At 40.9% G+C, this 18,455-nt stretch overlaps 1 protein-coding gene across 1 annotated transcript; it reads left to right on the plus strand.

Moving 5' to 3' along the window:
• Window positions 1-10,955: 10,955 nt before the first annotated feature.
• LOC129244816 (uncharacterized) lies at window positions 10,956-11,998 on the plus strand. The gene is made up of 2 exons (XM_054882683.1): window positions 10,956-11,252; window positions 11,314-11,998. The coding sequence occupies exons 1-2, from the start codon at window positions 11,057-11,059 to the stop codon at window positions 11,787-11,789; spliced, it is 672 nt and encodes a 223-aa protein (XP_054738658.1). The 5' UTR covers window positions 10,956-11,056; the 3' UTR covers window positions 11,790-11,998.
• The last annotated feature ends 6,457 nt before the right edge of the window (window positions 11,999-18,455 follow it).

Here is an 18,455-nt window from a genome sequence, read left to right on the forward strand (position 1 = left end):
TTGACGTAGCCACCGATGTGAAAATGAGCTTCATCAGAAAAGATGTAAAAATGCTCATCTTCGGTCAAACGATTTTCTGCCCATTGTTCAAGCGTATAGCATCCCATTTCGTATATGTCAAACCTTTAAGTAAATTATGAACACATTTGACATGTCATTTGTGTTGCCATTCTCAAAAAAAATAGGTGGTTCAAAAAGCAAACGCTATATGGCCCACCCGATAGTATTTTTTTAAATGAAAATATTAAAATTTGTTTTCATAGATTCATTACGTAGACGTTATTGAAACCAAACCTGTAACAAAAATGGCTCGAAATATTTGGTTAAATTTTATACATAAAACCGAAGGACATATAAAAACAGTGCTACAAAAGTAAATTTCCACTAACGTTAATAGCCACAATGGCCCTCGTTCATGCAAGACATTTTAGCTAAACGATCCCTCAGCGTAGAGGTCGGCAACCTGCGGCTTGCCAACCACATGCGTGTGTTTGGTTCTTTAGTTTCATACTCAAATATTATTTAATTTATAAAAAAAGAAAAACAAAAAAAACATTTAAAAATCGTTCTGAATCGATTAACGAGCACCGGACTAGACATTCTATCCCTCATCCACTTGTACTCGCTAACTATAAAGAATTCTTAACCGAAATGGAGACTGAACCCTTTTTCACAATAAAGTGCGATGGCTTTACAAAGGTAAGGTGATGAATGTACATTCCTAAATGAAGAAGGCATCACTCACCCTGAATTCGGAAGCGACAAATGATTGCAAAAATTTTACTGTATGATGGGCAACGAAATCAAATGAATTGAAACTAAAACTGCAAGGGAAGCGAAACCCAGATTATGTAGTTTCGGTTTGTTTTGAAAAAAAACTAATTCTGATAGGTAAAACTAGTGCAAATGTTCACACGAATTTCTTCAGCACAGTATTGAGCAATTCAAATCCACCAATGCCACTCTAGCATTGATAGTGAATCCTCTCAACACAAATAGTAACGAAATCCTCATTGAGCCATTTGGAATTGATACTGGATCTCTAGAAATGCAATTATTTGTGAATGGTTTTTGTACGCCCGAATGACTTTCCCGAAAGCCATATGCGATTTTTTGGAAAAATATAAACTTTTTTTTTGGTATCGCCATTTTTATACATTTCTATTATATTCTTATGTTCCTCCAGAGCTGATTGTTCAATCTCATCCTGGTATCTATAAAAGTAAAAACATCATTTTTTTTCTAACTTTTGATTTTTTAAACTGGCTCATATTTAATGTCAAAGAATTCGGATTCAAAATGAAAGCCGGAATTCCCTGACCAGTTTTGAATGCATCGTCACTGACCAGAGGGCCCTTTTGCCGCTGGGCAGTCGGAGTAAATATTTACTTTCTTGACTGTAGTACGTATGTGAGCAGCCAATCAGCTGCCTCCTTGATTGCGGCTACCTCTGCTTGAAACGCACTGCAGTAACCTGAATATGAGTCTGAAGGAGAGCTCCTTTTCTTCCAACTTCTATCCATGCGTGAACAAATTCACCAGGCCCTGTCCTCAAGTGCAGCTCCCCACTCCACTTCTCCCTTGAGGGAATATGAGTGGAGAAAGTTCCGGATGGACTAAGCGAAGGTATACATTGATTCGTTGACACAGGCATGACATGCAGTGGCAATTCTGCCTTCGATGTCTACGGGTACCACATTTAACATTACGTTGAGCGCCAGGGAAGGAGTTGCTCGAAACGATCCACTGATTCCAACGGGTGCCGACCTCTGAATTCTCTCCAGCTTCTTCACCAATATCCTCGTAAAGAGGACTAGCTCCGTCTTGAGAGGATTCACCGACAGGCCGCAATCCGTTGCACATCTAACAACTATGTTCGGATATCCCTGCATCAAATTGTACAGACTATCTACACATTTTTCTCTAACAATTAGTGCCACATCATCCGCCTAGGTAATTACCCTGCAGTTTCCTCTCGCCAACTCCTCCAGGAAGTCATTCACAACAACAGCCTAGAGAAATGGTGAGAGGACACCACCTTGCGAAGTGCCCCTTATCACCTGCCGACGGATGGAGCTGCCGCCCCGCTCCGCTGCGACCATTCTGTCTCTAAGTATTCTGTAGAAAAATCTAGTAAAGTCGGTTCCGACCCCCAGTTTACCCAGAGACTTAGTAATTGCCTCCAGAAGGACGTTATTAAAAGCCCCCCAATGACGAGGAAGGCGCCCACCGCAAACTCCTTCTGAAAAAGAGACTCCTCAATCTCTTTCACAATTGTATGCGTGGCAGATTCCACCGATCTACCCTTAAGCATGTTGTGTATGTGATAACTGACCCGAGGAATTTCGCTTATTATGTGCAAGTCAATCAATCTCTCAAGGGTTTTCAGCAAGAAAGATGAGAGACTGATTCACCTGCAGTCCTAAGGGGAGACATTCGAGCTCTTACCTTCTTCTTCTTAATTGGCGCGATAACCGCTTACGCGATTTTGGCCGAGTTTAACAAAGCGCGCCAGTCGTTTCTTTCTCGTGCTAACCGGCGCCAATTGGACACACCAAGTGAAGCCAAGTCCTTCTCCACCTGATCTTTCCAACGCAGAGGAGGCCTTCCTCTGCCTCTACTACCACCAGCTGGTACCGCATCGAATACTTTCAAAGCCGGAGCGTTTGTATCCATTCGGACGACATGACCCAGCCAACGTAGCCGCTGGATCTTTATTCGCTGCGCTATGTCTATGTCGTCGTAAAGCTCATACAGCTCATCGTTCCATCGTCTGCGATATTCGCCGTTGCCAACGTGCAAAGGTCCAAAAATCTTACGCAGAATCTTTCTCTCGAACACTCCAAGCGTCGCTTCATCGGATGTTGACATCGTCCAAGCTTCTGCGCCATACGTCAGGACGAACTCGAACTTATAACTGTCTACAGTGACGTGGGTGCCGATACGCGAGTGCGCCGACTGTTTGTTTGAAGACAGGAGGTACTTCGTTTTGTCCTCGTTCACCACCAAACCCATTCGCTTTGCCTCTTTATCCAGTTTGGAGAAGGCAGAACTAACAGCGCGGTTGTTAAGGCCGATGATATCGATATCATCGGCATACGCCAACAATTGTACGCTCTTATAAAATATTGTGCCTGAGCGATTAAGTTCTGCGGCTCGTACGATGCTCTCCAACATCAGGTTAAAGAAGTCACACGACAGCGAGTCACCCTGTCTGAAACCTCGTTTGGTATCAAACGGCTCGGAGAGGTCCTTCCCAATTCTGACGGCGCTGCTGGTGTTGAGCAACGTCATCTTACATAGCCGTATTAGTTTTGTGGGGATACCAAATTCAGACATAGCGGCATACAGGTAACTCCTTTCCGTACTGTCGAATGCAGCTTTGAAGTCGACGAAAAGGTGGTGTGTGTCGATTCTCCTTTCATGGGTCTTTTCCAAGATTTGGCGTATTGAGAATATTTGGTCGATGGTAGACTTTCCAGGTCTGAAGCCACACTGATAAGGTCCAATCAGTTGGTTGACGGTGGGCTTCAGCCTTTCACACAATACGCTCGCTAGAACCTTATAGGCGATATTTAGAAGACTAATCCCGCGGTAATTGGCACAAATTGCAGGGTCGCCCTTCTTATGGATTGGGCAGAGCACACTTAAATTCCAATCGGCAGGCATGCTTTCATCCGACCATATTTTGCATAGGAGCTGATGCATGCACCTTACCAGCTCCTCGCCGCCATGTTTGAATAGCTCAGCCGGCAGTCCGTCGGCGCCCGCGGCTTTGTTGTTCTGTAGCCGTGATATTGCTATTCTCACCTCGTCATGGTCGGGTAACGGAACTACAATTCCGTCGTCATCGATTGGGGTATCGGAATCTTCACATTCTCTATGACATGCGCAGCTGTCACCGTTTAACAGGTTCGAGAAGTGTTCCCTCCATAATTTAAGATTGCTCTGTACGTCAGTCACCAGATCGCCGTCTTTGTTCTTACAGGAAAACGCCCCGGTCTTAAAACCTTCTGTAAGCCGCCGAACTTTCTGGTAGAATTTTCGGGCGTTGTTCCTGTTGGCCAGCATCTCAAGCTCCTCGCACTCACGTATTTCGGCCTCTCGTTTCTTCTGTCGGATAATACGTCTCTCTTCCTTTTTCAGCTCTCTGTAGCGATCCCACATGGCTCGCGTTGCGCCCGATCGCAGCGTAGCTCTATAGGCGGCATCCTTTCTTTCTGCGGCAGCATGACATTCCTCGTCGTACCAATTGTTTTTTCGGGCTCGCCGGAATCCGATTTCTTCTTCGGCGGCGGTACGTAGGGAACGAGAAATGTTGCTCCATTGCTCGTGCATGCCGGTTTGTTGGGAAGTGCTCTCTGAGAGCAGGAGTGAGAGTCGAGTGGCGAATCTTCTGGCTGTCTGTTGTGATAGCTTTTCGATGTCGAACATTCTTTGCGTAGGTAGATGTACGTTTTTTGCTGCACAGAGGCGTGTGCGCAGTTTGGCTGCAACAAGGTAATGATCCGAGTCAATGTTGGGTCCTCGGATCGTACGTACATCTAATACACTAGAAGCGTGTCTTCCATCTATCACAACATGATCGATCTGGTTTCGCGTTTTTCGATCAGGGGACAGCCAGGTAGCTTGGTGGATTTTTTTATGCTGGAATCTGGTGCTGCAGACTACCATGTTTCGGGCCCCGGCGAAGTCGATCAGCCTCTGTCCGTTACCGGATGTTTCGTTGTGCAGGCTGAATTTTCCGACTGTGGGACCAAAAATTCCTTCCTTGCCCACCCTGGCGTTGAAGTCGCCAATCACGATTTTTATGTCGTGGCGGGGGCAGTGCTCATACGAACGCTCCAAGCGCTCATAGAAGGAATCTTTGGTCGCATCGTCCTTCTCTTCCGTCGGGGCGTGGGCGCAAATTAGCGATATGTTAAAAAAGCGTGCTTTGATGCGGATTATTGCGAGACGCTCGTCCACCGGAGTGAACGACAGTACTTGGCGACGAAGTCTCTCTCCCACAACAAATCCGACACCGAATTTGCGCTCCTTTACATGGCAGCTGTAGTAGACGTCGCAAGGTCCTATGGTTTTCTTGCCTTGCCCCGTCCATCGCATCTCTTGGATGGCAGTGATGTCAGCCTTTGCTCTTACGAGGACATCAACCAGCCGGGCAGAGGCACCTTCCCCATTAAGGGACCGGACATTCCAGGTGCATGCCCTAAAATCGTATTCCTTATTTCGTTTGCAGGGGTCGTCATCAGTGTTGGAAGTTCTCATCCGAGGCTTTGTTGCTGTTTTCATTGGGGGCGATTTTTAAGTGGCGGGTCCCAAACCCAGCGCACAACCAGCTATGCTGGGATGCTTCGCCTTCTCACGTTAGCTCACTCCCGAACGGGTGTTCGAAAGCTAACCAGAGGATACGTGGGCTAATCCCGGACGTTGTGAGCTGCTTGAACCATATGTAGAAGAATCGTCCTGGCCACTCCCAAGTGAATGGCGATCAGTAACTTTCCCCACTTGCGTGGACTTCTACACATGGAACCATCCTCCGAGCTCTTACCTGCCTTGGGTATAAAGACAACCCTCACGGCCCTCCATGATCTTAGATAGATAGGGCTGATCCAACGGGCTCTTCCCTAAATGGTTAACAAAAGAAAAGAAAAAGCATGGCGTTGTATGTTGCGTAATAAATATTTCAAAAATTATATTTAGACTAATATGAATATTGTGGGCGGGTGGAAACTTATTTATGTAATGTGCTGTATATATATGAGACAATTCAGTCTATCAGCATCACATCAACAAACAAGTATAATCTTACGACAAGAAATTCGACAAGAAAAAACAAAAACTCAAATATATGGGAACTTAATGTAAATTTACCACTAATGCTGGCAGAAAAAACATAAAAAACAGATCGGTAATGGATGAAACTAAGGAGGAGAATAAGAAAAGAAACATACGTCTTATTGGCATGATAACCGCTTAAACGGTTTTAGCCGCGATGAGCCGAAAAATATCCATTTCAAGATTATTCGTAGTAGGAAGGCCAAAAGCCATATCAATGCTATTAAAATATTGGAATATTAAATGTTTGAAGTTGCTCTTACCACTACAGCGTTAAAACTTTCCGGAATCGAGCTTTACAGCCTTACAGCGCTAATGTGGTGATAAAGGATGGATGTCTATTGGAGTTGATAATCAAAAAAAAGGAAATATGCAAAATGTTTTTCGGCGTTGTTGTTCTTGTAGCAGCATGAATATGCCCCATACATGTACGAGGAATGCTGCTGGGTGACGGTCCTTGGGCGTATGTAGGTTAGGTTAGGTTAGCCTGGTTGGCAATAAGCCACGCATAGACCTTTTGGTCCCTAGCGATACCAGATGGAGACCGACCTCTATGAATACCTAAAGTAGACATCATGTAGGATGTCAGCGCTTTTGGCGAATCTAAGTAGGATTTGGGAGCTCCGCTTTTGAGACGTCTTCCAGACCCTCAAACAGTGAGGCTCCCAGGCATCTTAGTCGCGTTTTTGATAATGCCGGACAAACGCACAGAAGGTGTTCTAAAGTCTCATCAACATCCTCTCTGCATTTTCTGCATTTGTCCGTGTTAGCAATCACTATCTTGTACGCATGTGCAGCCAATAGATTGTGACCTGTTAGCATACCTATGATAGTTCTGCATTCCTTTTGCGAGAGTGTAAGTACGAATTGAGTCAGTTTTTTGTCGTTAGTTCTACACATGACTTTTGCTGTTTTGCATGTGGTCAGGTTAGTCCACCTAGCTTCCACTTGCCTTTTCATGTGGTCGTCTATTTCGTTGTATATTGTGTTTAGCGGTCTTGGTATGTCATTCTCTTGTTGAAATGGTAGTCTCACAGCACTTTTTGCTATCTCATCTACTATTTCGTTCCTGGGCGCATGTAAGTCCAGGTCGTTCCGGTAACGTAGAATTGAATGTCGTGGAAGCGTGTTTTTTGGCATGAATCTCGTTGTTTAATAGCGGCACCTCGTATTAAAACGCATTTTTTTATTATTATTTATATTGGAACCAGTTATATATATATAACATAATATATAAGATTAAACTAACGAATAATTTGGATTTAATTTTTTACAATACAACTAAATTTAATAATGCACAAGACTTGTAGAGATGTGGGCTACTGCGTGAGCTGGTGAGGTTTCTTTCGTTTCAGCCTTTCTTTCCATTTACCAGGGTCAATTAGGGCTGAGGCTTCGGTATTTATATGTTGGCGTAGCCCTTCCATAGAGACTTAGCGTTTATGTTGATCGAAGTAGCAACTGATTCGCTGCCAAAGCCGCCTTCGATATCGGTGTTGCGGACGTACCAAGGTGCATTAACAGCGCATCGTAGTACCTTATTTTGGAATCTTTGTATGGATTTTATATTGGTTGAGCTTGAGCAGCCCCATAGCTGGATTCCGTAGGTCCAAATTGGTTTAAGCACCTGCTTATATAAAAGAATTTTATTGTATAGGGATTTTATTTATTTATTTATTTATTATATTGATTGGTTGCCCATAAGCCAGTACATATTTCTAAACCTGATTTCTAACTCTTCTTTTTTCCTTTTAACGTGGGCATTCCCTCTAAGCTTGGTATATAGTATTATACCTAAGTATTTGGCGGAGTTGTGGTACTGGATTCGCACGCCGTTTATGTGTAGTAGCAGATATTTGATTTGCTTCTGTGTGAAGTCGAAATGAACGGATTTTTTTTGTTTAGTTTTATGCGCCATTTAGTGGTCCACTCGAAGATTTTATTTAAATAAATTGAAAGTTTTTCGACTGAGTCTATCTGAGTTGCTCCTATCGACAAGATGACTGTGTCGTCAGCAAAAGTTGCTGTGGCGCAATTTGTGTCATTAGGAAAATCTCTTTGCCTTCGTATTTTATTCGGAAAAAACGATCCGTTAGGTATGATTTTAGAATATTCAAATATTATATTGGTAGAAGCGCATTTATTTTGTTGAGGCACCCACCGTGGCAAACTTTGTCAAAGGCTTTAAAAACGTCCAGAAAGACAGCAGAGCACACCTTTTTTTCCTCAAAGGCGTTTTCACTGATGCGAGTAATTTTGTGCACTTGATCAATGGTAGAGTGTTTTGTGAGAAAACCAAACTGATGTCCTTGTATTACATTTCTTTGCTTAATAATTATGTTGAGACCTTTGGCTAAAAGCTTTTCTCTCAGTTTTGATATAATTGTGCATAATTCTCTACCTTTTGCAGAGATTAATCTCGAGCCCCAATGTGCGTGCTTGGCATTGAAGTCACCGCCCATTAAAAATCGATTGTCACGACTATTAATTAGCTTTATGTATTGGTCGCATTTGAGCTGATGTTTTGGGGGACTATAGACTGCGGTGACTGATAAATTCTTATCACCCTCCACTGTTATGGTTATTGCTTGAAATTCAGCTATAGAAATGCTGCCTTCTTCGTAATGTTTTATATTGCTTCTTATAATAATAGCAGCGCCTCCTCGTGCGGCGTTGTTTGGGTGAATTGAATGATATATATTGTTGTTTTTGAATTTGATGCATGAGTGCTTGATGAAGTGCGTCTCAGATATTAGACAAATGTCCATTTTTCGGTTTGTAAAGTAATTTCCAGCTCGCTTCGATGTTTAAACAAGCCGTTTGCATTCCATAGCATTATTTTTTAAAATTTAGTCTTTTTTATTCAGCTAGGTGTGGAGTTTTTTCGAGTTTGTGCAATCTCTTTTCTAGTGCAGTCATATACTCGTTTTGTGTCGTTATTTTTTCCAATATTTGTTGTAGGATGTCAGCGTTTTTCAAGTCAAAAGTGTTTTCTTTTACTACCTGTGAGAATGTGGATCTTTTAAGTGATGAAGTATTGTTTTGTAAAAATGGTTTGCAGGTAAGATTATTTGGACAGCTTTCTATAAGCTTTTTATTTATATTTTTGCATTGAGTGCTATTTAATTTATTAATTTTTGAGCCAGCTCGTTGGTCACGTATCTTCTGCAGTTCTTTGGCAACAACGCATCCCCTGTAGCTCGCAGGATGGGCCTCGCCACAATTGCAGCATTTTGGTTGTTGTTGTTTAGGCTTTGTGCATTCAATCGATTTATGCTTCCCTGCGCATTTGACACACCTTGGTTGTTTGCCACAGTAGTTTTGCGTGTGTCCATACGCCTGGCATGATTTGCATTGCGGTATGAGTTTTGATTTCCTCACAGATTCAATAGTGACGACAGAGTGTAAAATTGTTTTTATTTCATGTATTTTCCTGATGTTTTCACTGGAATCGAACGTAAGCAGAAACATATCTAAAGGTTCTTTAGTTTTCCATTTCAATTTATTGACTGCGCTGATGGCTTTAAGTCCTTGTTTTTGAAGATATGATATTATTTCTGCTGGATCACTCGTATGATGCAAGTTCTTTACCATCACCTTAATCGGCCGGAACTGCTTGTTTTCATGTGTATACCAAGATAGATTTTTACTGGTTAGCATTTTTGTGAGGCTTCTATAGTCATCAGGATCTGATGCTTTGATTTTGTAAGTATTATTATTTAAAAGTTTAATAAGAAACTCTTTTTTCATTTCCTTTTTCGCAATATTAAAGATTTGTTGATAATCGCATTCTCCAGATATCATTATTGGGGGAGGTCGCGGGATTTTCTTCTCTTTTTGCTCAAAGGATGGTTTTGCAGTAACTTTAGAGTTAGAAGTCTGTATTTCTGGTGATTCTGCAGCCTTCTTTTTCTTACTTAGCCTTTGTTTTAGGATCCATTGCGTTTCTCGTACAAGTTCGTCTTCATCCGTTTCATATTGTACGTTACTATCATTTTTTTTGGGAGTTGTATTATTCTTTTTAAGGTTTCGATTTTCTGTTTCGAGTAAATCTAGTTCATTCTTTAATTCCATGCAAAGTTTTTCCATATTCATTAACTGATTATCTTGTTGGCTTATTATATTTTTATAGTGGATTAAGTTATTTGCGATAATTTCATGATTTGCCGCTAGTTGGCCACCTCCAGGTGGAGGTGTTCGTTGCATTATTTATGTAATTGCTGGAGTGCGCTGGGATATACTACTGTGGGCAAAAAGTAAGGTGAATTCGGTTGTAAAATGAAAAATGTTTATTTATTCTTGTAACTCAATTTCATATAAACACTTACCTACTAGCACAGCCTTTGGGTTCGAAATTTAGTCGGCATAATAGATCCCTTTTCGTTGAGTCGGTAATGCAGTCAACGATGACAGTTGTTCTTCCGATCCTCGGGATTATTTGTTTGTTTACGAGATTGCTTACACTATCGATAGCGGGGGTTTATTTATTGTAATGTTTTTGTTTTTTTATTCTCGCTTCTATTGGTTCTTTGTTTTCGCGTTAAGTCCACCGTACAATTATATATGTATGTATGTATATGCACAGCGAAATTAATGACGCAAAAATATATATTTTGCTAATCACCAGTCCTGTTCATATGTACATATGTATGTATATCAATAATCACAGGCTCTATGTGGTGTCACCACGTCACCATTAAAATGGTTAAAAGTCACTAACGATATTAATACACTTGAAAACTGCGGAGCGAAATAAAAACGCGTCTGTTTCCTCCGATATGTCTTGTGAAGACCGCAATTGCAATATGAAAACGCATTTGAATATCAATAGTTGGTCTGCCAATAGATCGCATTTACTAAATCATTAATTTTGCGTTTGAATATCAAGTAAAAAAATGTGAATGTTTGTCTTTACAGTGCAAATGTAAATTTTCCGCCGATAAGGAATTTCAAGACTGCCTACACTGAGTTGCACAAAGTAGCAGGAAAGAAAAAAAATGAAATAAAATGTTTTTGTCTATTATCAATTGCTCCTTATCAGCGATTGAACTGCGAAAGACCTGCATACTAATTGATTAGAGACTACTTAAAGCACCTCACTGCTAGGTTCGTCTCAGCATTCTGTTTTGTTCACTAAGCTTGAATAGAAAAGCGATTCTGTTTCGTAAATGCAAATATAACTTGAAATCAACAAATTTTATTATTAAAAAAAATTGCAATGCAGTTTAAAGTTGCTCTAATTTGCTTGCTCGGTGTAGCAGCAGTTAATGCTTTCGGAGAATTCTATTGTGAAAAGTTTCCTGTAAGGAAGAGAGATCCACTCGCACCACTTCACACTGTACGCGTTTGCGGTGCTCGCGAATATGAAGATATACCTAAAACTCTGCGTTTATTACTGGGAATCGAAAAGCCAGGTAGGAAAGCTAATCGAATATGAAATTATTGAAATTCATCTAATGCTACTTCTTTTGTTAGCACGTCATTTATTGCCGCCTTTTAAAGAGCCCGACGCCGGAGGAAAATTCTCAAATGGTATTGATGAAAACGCGCCATATTCAAATGAGCATAATGGGCAATCTAAAAACCCAGTAACTTACGCTGAAGAGGAACAATTTGCACCAACTGCGCCACGTCCTCATCCTTATGAAGTTATTAATCGAACATTTCCAGCCGAGGACAATCAATTCGACTTTCAGTCGCTCGTCGCGCATAACAAACCACAACATCAACAAAAATTGGAATCCATCGTCAGTGATGTGTCAGCTGTAAAGCAATCAGTTAGTGACCTTGAATCCAATCTAAGCGCTATTGCTAAAAGTCTTCTGCAAGATCACAAAACCGAAAAAAGTGAAATGAATATAAATATTATTTTGAAGCTTGACCCAATTTTGGAGCAAATGCTAAAAGGCCTACTTCAGTTAGACGAAAAACCTGAAATTGATATTAAGTAAGGAGTTGCTCGAGCTACAGAGAATAGATTTGAGATATGCCGCTTTTTCATAACTCTGAAAATTATAACATTCTAACTTTACTTACTTTTTATAAGTTTTACAACTTTCATCATAAATAGTTAAAAATTAAATTAGATTTGCTCAAGTATAAAAAATTAGTTTCCACCTTGTGATGCTTGCCTTTATAAACTCTATATTTCCTTACTCAATTTATATATCTTTTATTGATTCTATCTATTATTGGGAGGTTGAATTAGTTTTAAAGGTTTTTTTCGAAGATTTGGGGCTTTATTGTGAAAAAACGGTACAAAATATTTTATTCGAAGTATTGGCCATCGCTAGCTACAACTTTCGCCCATCTTTCGGGCAATTTCCGGATGCCGTTTCTCCAAAATTCTGGCCGCTGCTTGGCTATCCATGACTCAACCCATATTTTGGTAGCCTCGTACGAGGAGAACCGCTGGTCCGCCAAATCGAGACTCATATGCCGGAACAAATGATAATCGGAGGGAGCTATGTCTGGACTATACGGCGGGTGGGGTAACACTTCCCAGCCAAGCGTTCCAAGGTATTTTTTGACAGGTTGAGCAACATGCGGCCGAGCGTTGTGATGTTGCAAAATAACCTTGTCGTGCCTTTTTACCGTTTCCGGCCGTTTTTCTTTCAATGCCCGGCTTAAACGCATCAATTGCAGTCGGTAACGATCCCCCGTGATTGTTTCGCCCGGTTGGAGCAGCTCAAAATATACGACGCCGACCTGATCCCACCAAATGCAGAGCATGATTTTCTTGCCGTGAATATTCTGCTTGGCCGTCGACGTTGATGCGTGGCCGGGCAAACCCCATGATTTTTTGCGTTTTGGGTTATCGTAGTGGATCCATTTTTCGTCGCCAGTCACCACCCGATGCAAAAAACCCTTCCGATTTTGTCGCTCGATCAGCAATTCGCACTTAAAAAATCGCCGTTCGACGTCGCGCAGCTTCAACTCGTACGGGACCCAATGTCCTTGCTTTTGGATCATTCCCATCGCTTTAGACGCTTGCAAACGGTTGATTTACTTATTTATGAATTCTGCAGAAAAATGTTTTTCTTAATTTTGGTGTTTTACCGAGATTCGAACCAACGTTCTGTCTGTGAATTCCGAATGGTAGTCGCGCGCCAACCCATTCGGCTACGGCGGCCGCCAATCAGGCTAACATAGAACGGTTTTTGGGACTTTCTGGATGGTGGACTTTCTGGCTTTTTGGCAACATCCTTTCTTTCCGCGACAGCATGACATTCCTCGTCGTATGAATTGTTTTTTTCACGCTCGCCAAAATTCGATTTCTTCTTCGGCGGCTGTGCGTAGAGAACGAGAAATGTTGCTCCATTGCTCGTGCATGTGGGTTTGGTGGGCATTACTCTCTAAGAGCAGGAGTGAGAGTCGAGTGGCGAATCTTCTGGCTGTCTGTTGTGATTGCAGCTTTTCGATGTTGAACATTCTTTGCATAGATAGATGTATGTTTTTTGCTGCACATAATCGTGTACGCAGTTTAGCTGCAACGAGGTAATCATCCGAGTCGATGTTGGGTCCTCGGATCCTACGTACATCTAAGACACTAGATGCGTGTTTTCCATCTATCGCAACATGATCGATCTGTTTTCGCGTTTTTCGATCAGGAGACAGCCAGATGTATCTTCTATACTCGAATCTGGTGCTGCAGACTGCCATGTTTCGCGCACCGGCGAAGTCGATCAGCTTCTGTCCGTTACCGGATGTTTCGATGTTCAGGCTGAATTTTCCGACTGTGGGACCAAAAACTTTCTGCTTTCCCACCCTGGCGTTGAAATCACCAAGCATGATTTTTATGTCGTGGCGGGGAACATACCACGCGTTCATAGAAGGAATATTTGGTCCTAACATTCTTCTCTTCCGTCGGGGCGTGGGCGCAAATGAGCGGTATGTTAAAAAATCGCGAAGTGAACGAAAGTATTTGGTATTTATTTAACGAAGTCTCCCTCCCACTATAAATCCAATACCGAATTTGCGCTCCTTTACATGGCAGCTGTGCTCTTATTACCTTGTACCGTCCATCGCAACGCTCTTACAAGGACATCAACTAGCCGAGCAGACGCACCTTTCCCATTAAGGGACCGGACATTCCATTGTATGCCCTCAAATCATGGCACAACACTAGGAGATAAATATAAAGACACAATTGCAAAAGTACAATAAGCGCATTTAAGTTTTTCCGCCCATTAAAGTTTAGCATAATAGAGTCACAAGAATGAAGAGGCTCAAAAATTGATTATGCGGTGTTGCGCATTTTCTCCACTTAAAAAAATTTTCCTTCGTTCGTTATACGGTGAAAATTCAAAACATTTCAGAGAAAAAAATTGTCAAAAACCAATGCGAGTTTGAGGCTCTCAAAACTTACACTTAGCGTAAAATTGAATGGGCTATAAAACTACATAAACAAAAGTTTTCCAAAAATTCTAAACAGCAAATGTGAAAGTTTGATGGAAATTGGATTAAAGCTTAAAAATTCTGCAGAAAATTTTAAACTTAGATACGTGTATGTGGTTTTTGTTATAGAATTATACATATTTTTACAAACAAATTTTTAAGAATGGAAAATTATATCTATAATTTATTTATCGTGTCCTCTCAGATTCTTTACTGCTTCTAAATTTCGAAACTCCAGGAGAGCGATTTGTATTTGATTCCCCATTTTTAACTTTTTAAAAAACAAAAAATTGAGGCGTACACGTCTGTCAGGTATTTTGGACGAGCTCCTCCTCCTAATTGTGGCGTGCGTTTTGATGTTGTTCTACAAATTGAGCGACCTACAGTTTTTAAGCCGACTACGAACTGCAAATGATTTCTTATGAAGTTAAACTTGTAAGTTCTTGCACTTTTTTATGAATATTTTTCTTAATTTGGGCGAAGGCTTTAAAAATTTCAGAAATTCGGCTGCTGGAAAGTTAAAAAAAGAAACTATAAAATTATTAGGAGTATTCACATCAATTTCGTTGCTTTTGCGGCTTGTGAGCCAATACGTTTTGCTGAAACGGCCTTACTGACTTATTTATGTTACTTTGGTCATCGTCTTTCGAACCAGCTGGTTTATAACAATTTCCTTGTATACAAGTATAATTTAAAACAAATTTAAACTTTATTTTGCATTCTGTCCACACCTATAATTTGCTAGTGAGATTTTTTATTTCCTCTTTTATTAAAGGTATTTTAAAATCCTGATGAATTCCAGCTTTCGTCACGTACCATCGAGCATTTATCAGGGTACGTATGGTCTTGGAGCGGAAAGGCTATAGAATTTCTGAGTCCCAATTTGATACTGTGCGCCGCAGTTGGATTCCATAAGTCCAGATGAGTTTGAGCACAGATTTGCAAAGAATAAGCTTGTTGTCCATTGAGCGGGGGCAATTACGGTTTAACAGCCAATTCATGCTCCAAAATATTGGGTAGTCGAAAAAGTCTTTTCGTATTTTGTCAATAGATGTCGTTGGAGTCATCTATCTCCAGTGCTACCAATCACATTGTGTCATACCATTAGGTGTTGGAAAGGTGACATTTCAAGCTTCATTTAACCAAAAACCAATTAAATACGGAGAAGTTGAAAAAAAGTTATAGCTGTTCAAAAATGAGTGAAAATAATGAAGAAATTCGCTATATTTTGAAAATTTTGGATAAAAAAGGGAAGAATGCCACGCAAGCCACCAATGAAATTTGTGAAGTTTACGGAGACGATGCTGTATCAGTTCGTGTAGCACAACAATGGTTCACTCGCTTTCCGTTCTGGAAATTTCGATGTGAAAAATATACCTCGCTCCGGTCGACCTGTCGTTGAAAAAGTCGATGAAATTATGGAAAAGATTGACCAAGACAGTCACATAAGCTGCCATGACATCGCCAAGGCACTAAACATTCATCATCAAACGGTTTTAAACCATTTAAAAAAGGCTGGTTACAAAAAGAAGCTCGATGTTAGGGTACCACATGAATTGTCTGTGAAAAATTTAATGGACCGAATTAACATCTGTGATTCATTGCTGAAACGAAATGAAATCGAACCATTTCTAAAGCGAATGGTAACAGCAGACGACAAGTGGATCAAATACGACAATAATGTGCGAAAAAGATCATGGTGCAAGGGTGGTGAAGCTCAACAAATGGTCGCAAAGCCAGGATTGACGCCTCGAAAGGTTATGCTGTGTGTTTGGTGGGACTGGAAAGGAATCATCCACTATGAGCTGCTCCAGCCTGCTCGAACGATTGATTCTACACTTTACTGTCAACAGCTGATGAGATTGAAGCAAGCAATCGAAAAAAACGGCCCGAACTGATCAGCAGAAAGGGCGTCGTCTTCCATCAGGACAACGTTAGGCCACACACATCTTTGATGACTCGGCAAAAACTCGGAGAGCTTGGCTGGGAAGTTTTGATGCATCCACCATATAACCCTGACCTTGCGCCATCGGACTATCATTTGTTTCGGTCAATGCAGAACTCCCTTAATGGAGTAAAGTTGGCTTCAAGAGAAGCCTGTGAAAATTACTTGTCGCAGTTTTTCGCCGAGAAATCACAAAAGTTTTACATTGATGGAATAATGTCTCTCGAAGAAAAATGGCAAAAGGTGGTCGCCCAAAATTGTACGTATTTGGTTTAATAAAGTTCATTATAAATATAAAAAAAAATGAGTTGAACTTTGATTAGAAATACGAAAAGACATTTTCGACTACCCAATATTAATCCTAGGGCTTTCCATTTGGAAAGATATGCGTTTTACATGTAATTCGTTTATCCAAACTAATTGGGTTTATGGGTAGGTGCTTCTCATTGTGGTAAACGTTACATGTGAAGATATACATATTTTCGTTCACTTTCAAGCGCCAGCTCTGGACCAATTTAGAGATTTTATTTATGTCGATTTAGAGCTTAGAAGAGGCTTCTGTGGTTCTGCTACTTTCGTCATAATAGAAGTGTCATCAGCAAATATACCGCCAAAAGTATGGGATTGGACCTAATATGCAGGCTTGTGCGGCAGCGGCTTCCATTTGTTGGAAATTTGAGAATTCATTTTCATAATTTACATAGAACAGACGTTGGTTTAGATACGATTCAAGGAGCAAATAGCATTTAGTGGTAATTTGTTTTTATTTTAAGGAGCAGACCTTTGTGTCACACTAGGTCGAAGCCATGTAATATGTCCGGAATACTACAGAACAGATTTGGTTTTGGCCGAGCGCGGTTCGTATATTTTCGACGAGTATATGGACCTGCTCAATGAAACCGGATCAATGTTGCGTGGTTATTTGTTTCTTTTAATAACAACCATTAAACATTTAAGGAAAACTTTTTCAAAAACTTTTGACAGAACTAGTAGAAGACTGATAGAGCGATAAGATTTCACTTCATCACTTGGTTTTCCCGTTTTAATCATCATTTTAATTTCTGCCACTTTTGACTGAGCTGGGAAGATAATTTTGGTAAAGCAGCATTGAACAAATGAGTAATGTAATTATTGGGTTCAGCAGTAGTTTTTCGACAAATTCGGCAGTAATGCGATCATACCCTGGTGTCTTGTGATCTTTTTGTTTTTTTGGTAGTGCTAACTATTTCGCTTTTGGTGAACCACTTCATCGGCCGCTCCATTTGGTGGGGTTCGTTTAGAAAGGCAGTGCCAGTCGTAACAAAATAAGGATCAGCTTCAGTATCGTGTGGAGTAAAAATATTTTTAGGTGCTCAGCAAAAGGCTTTACTTTTCCCAATGAGGATTTCGCCCAGGAGGAGCTACGAGCCACAAACAAAAAGGTAAAAAGCGGTGCTGCATATACGTGCTTCAATTTTGACATTCTAAGCCAAATAATCAAAAATGGGATTGTACTCTTCATCCGGCTATTTGTGGGGCTTCTGGCGCCTGCGTAATAACTTACTTACTTTTTTAACTTCACTTTTTTATACTTTTAACTTAAACATCGTACCTGACCATCAAATGCCAATTGTCAAACAGATGATTGTTATTTACCAACTACCGATCAAACTGCAAGCTTGCCACAACGGCGTTTTTTTACTTGGTGCTTAACCAAAACCAAAATAATATATATATATATATATATATTATATATAGTTGGCGCATACACCCTTTTTCGGTGTTTGGCCGAGCTCCTCCTCCTATTTGTGGCGTGCGTCTTGATGTTGTTCCACAAATGGAGGGACCTACAGTTTCAAGCCGACTCCGAACGGCAGATATTTTTATGAGGAGCTTTTTCATGGCAGAAATACACTCGGAGGTTTGCCATTGCCTGCCGAGGGGCGACCGCTATTAGAAAAATCTTTTTCTTAATTTTGGTGTTTCACCGAGATTCGAACCAACGTTCTCTCTGTGAATTCCGAATGGTAGTCACGCACCAACCCATTCGGCTACGGCGGCCGCCAAAATAATACCAATCGAATATATTAGAAGCAACGACGTCGATGCTTACACCCTTTGTTGGGTGTTTGGCCGAATTGCCGCTATTATTTGGGGTGTGCGTCCTGGTGTTGCTCCTCAATGGGCCCCTATCATTAATATCTGAAATACCATTGAAGGCCACTGTCGCGACTTTTCTGAAGCCATTTATTTTACTATTCTCGTTACCAGCGAAACCAAGAGCAATTTTTCTATA

This window comes from Anastrepha obliqua, chromosome 4 (assembly GCF_027943255.1).
Source record: "Anastrepha obliqua isolate idAnaObli1 chromosome 4, idAnaObli1_1.0, whole genome shotgun sequence".
NCBI lineage: Eukaryota > Metazoa > Arthropoda > Insecta > Diptera > Tephritidae > Anastrepha > Anastrepha obliqua.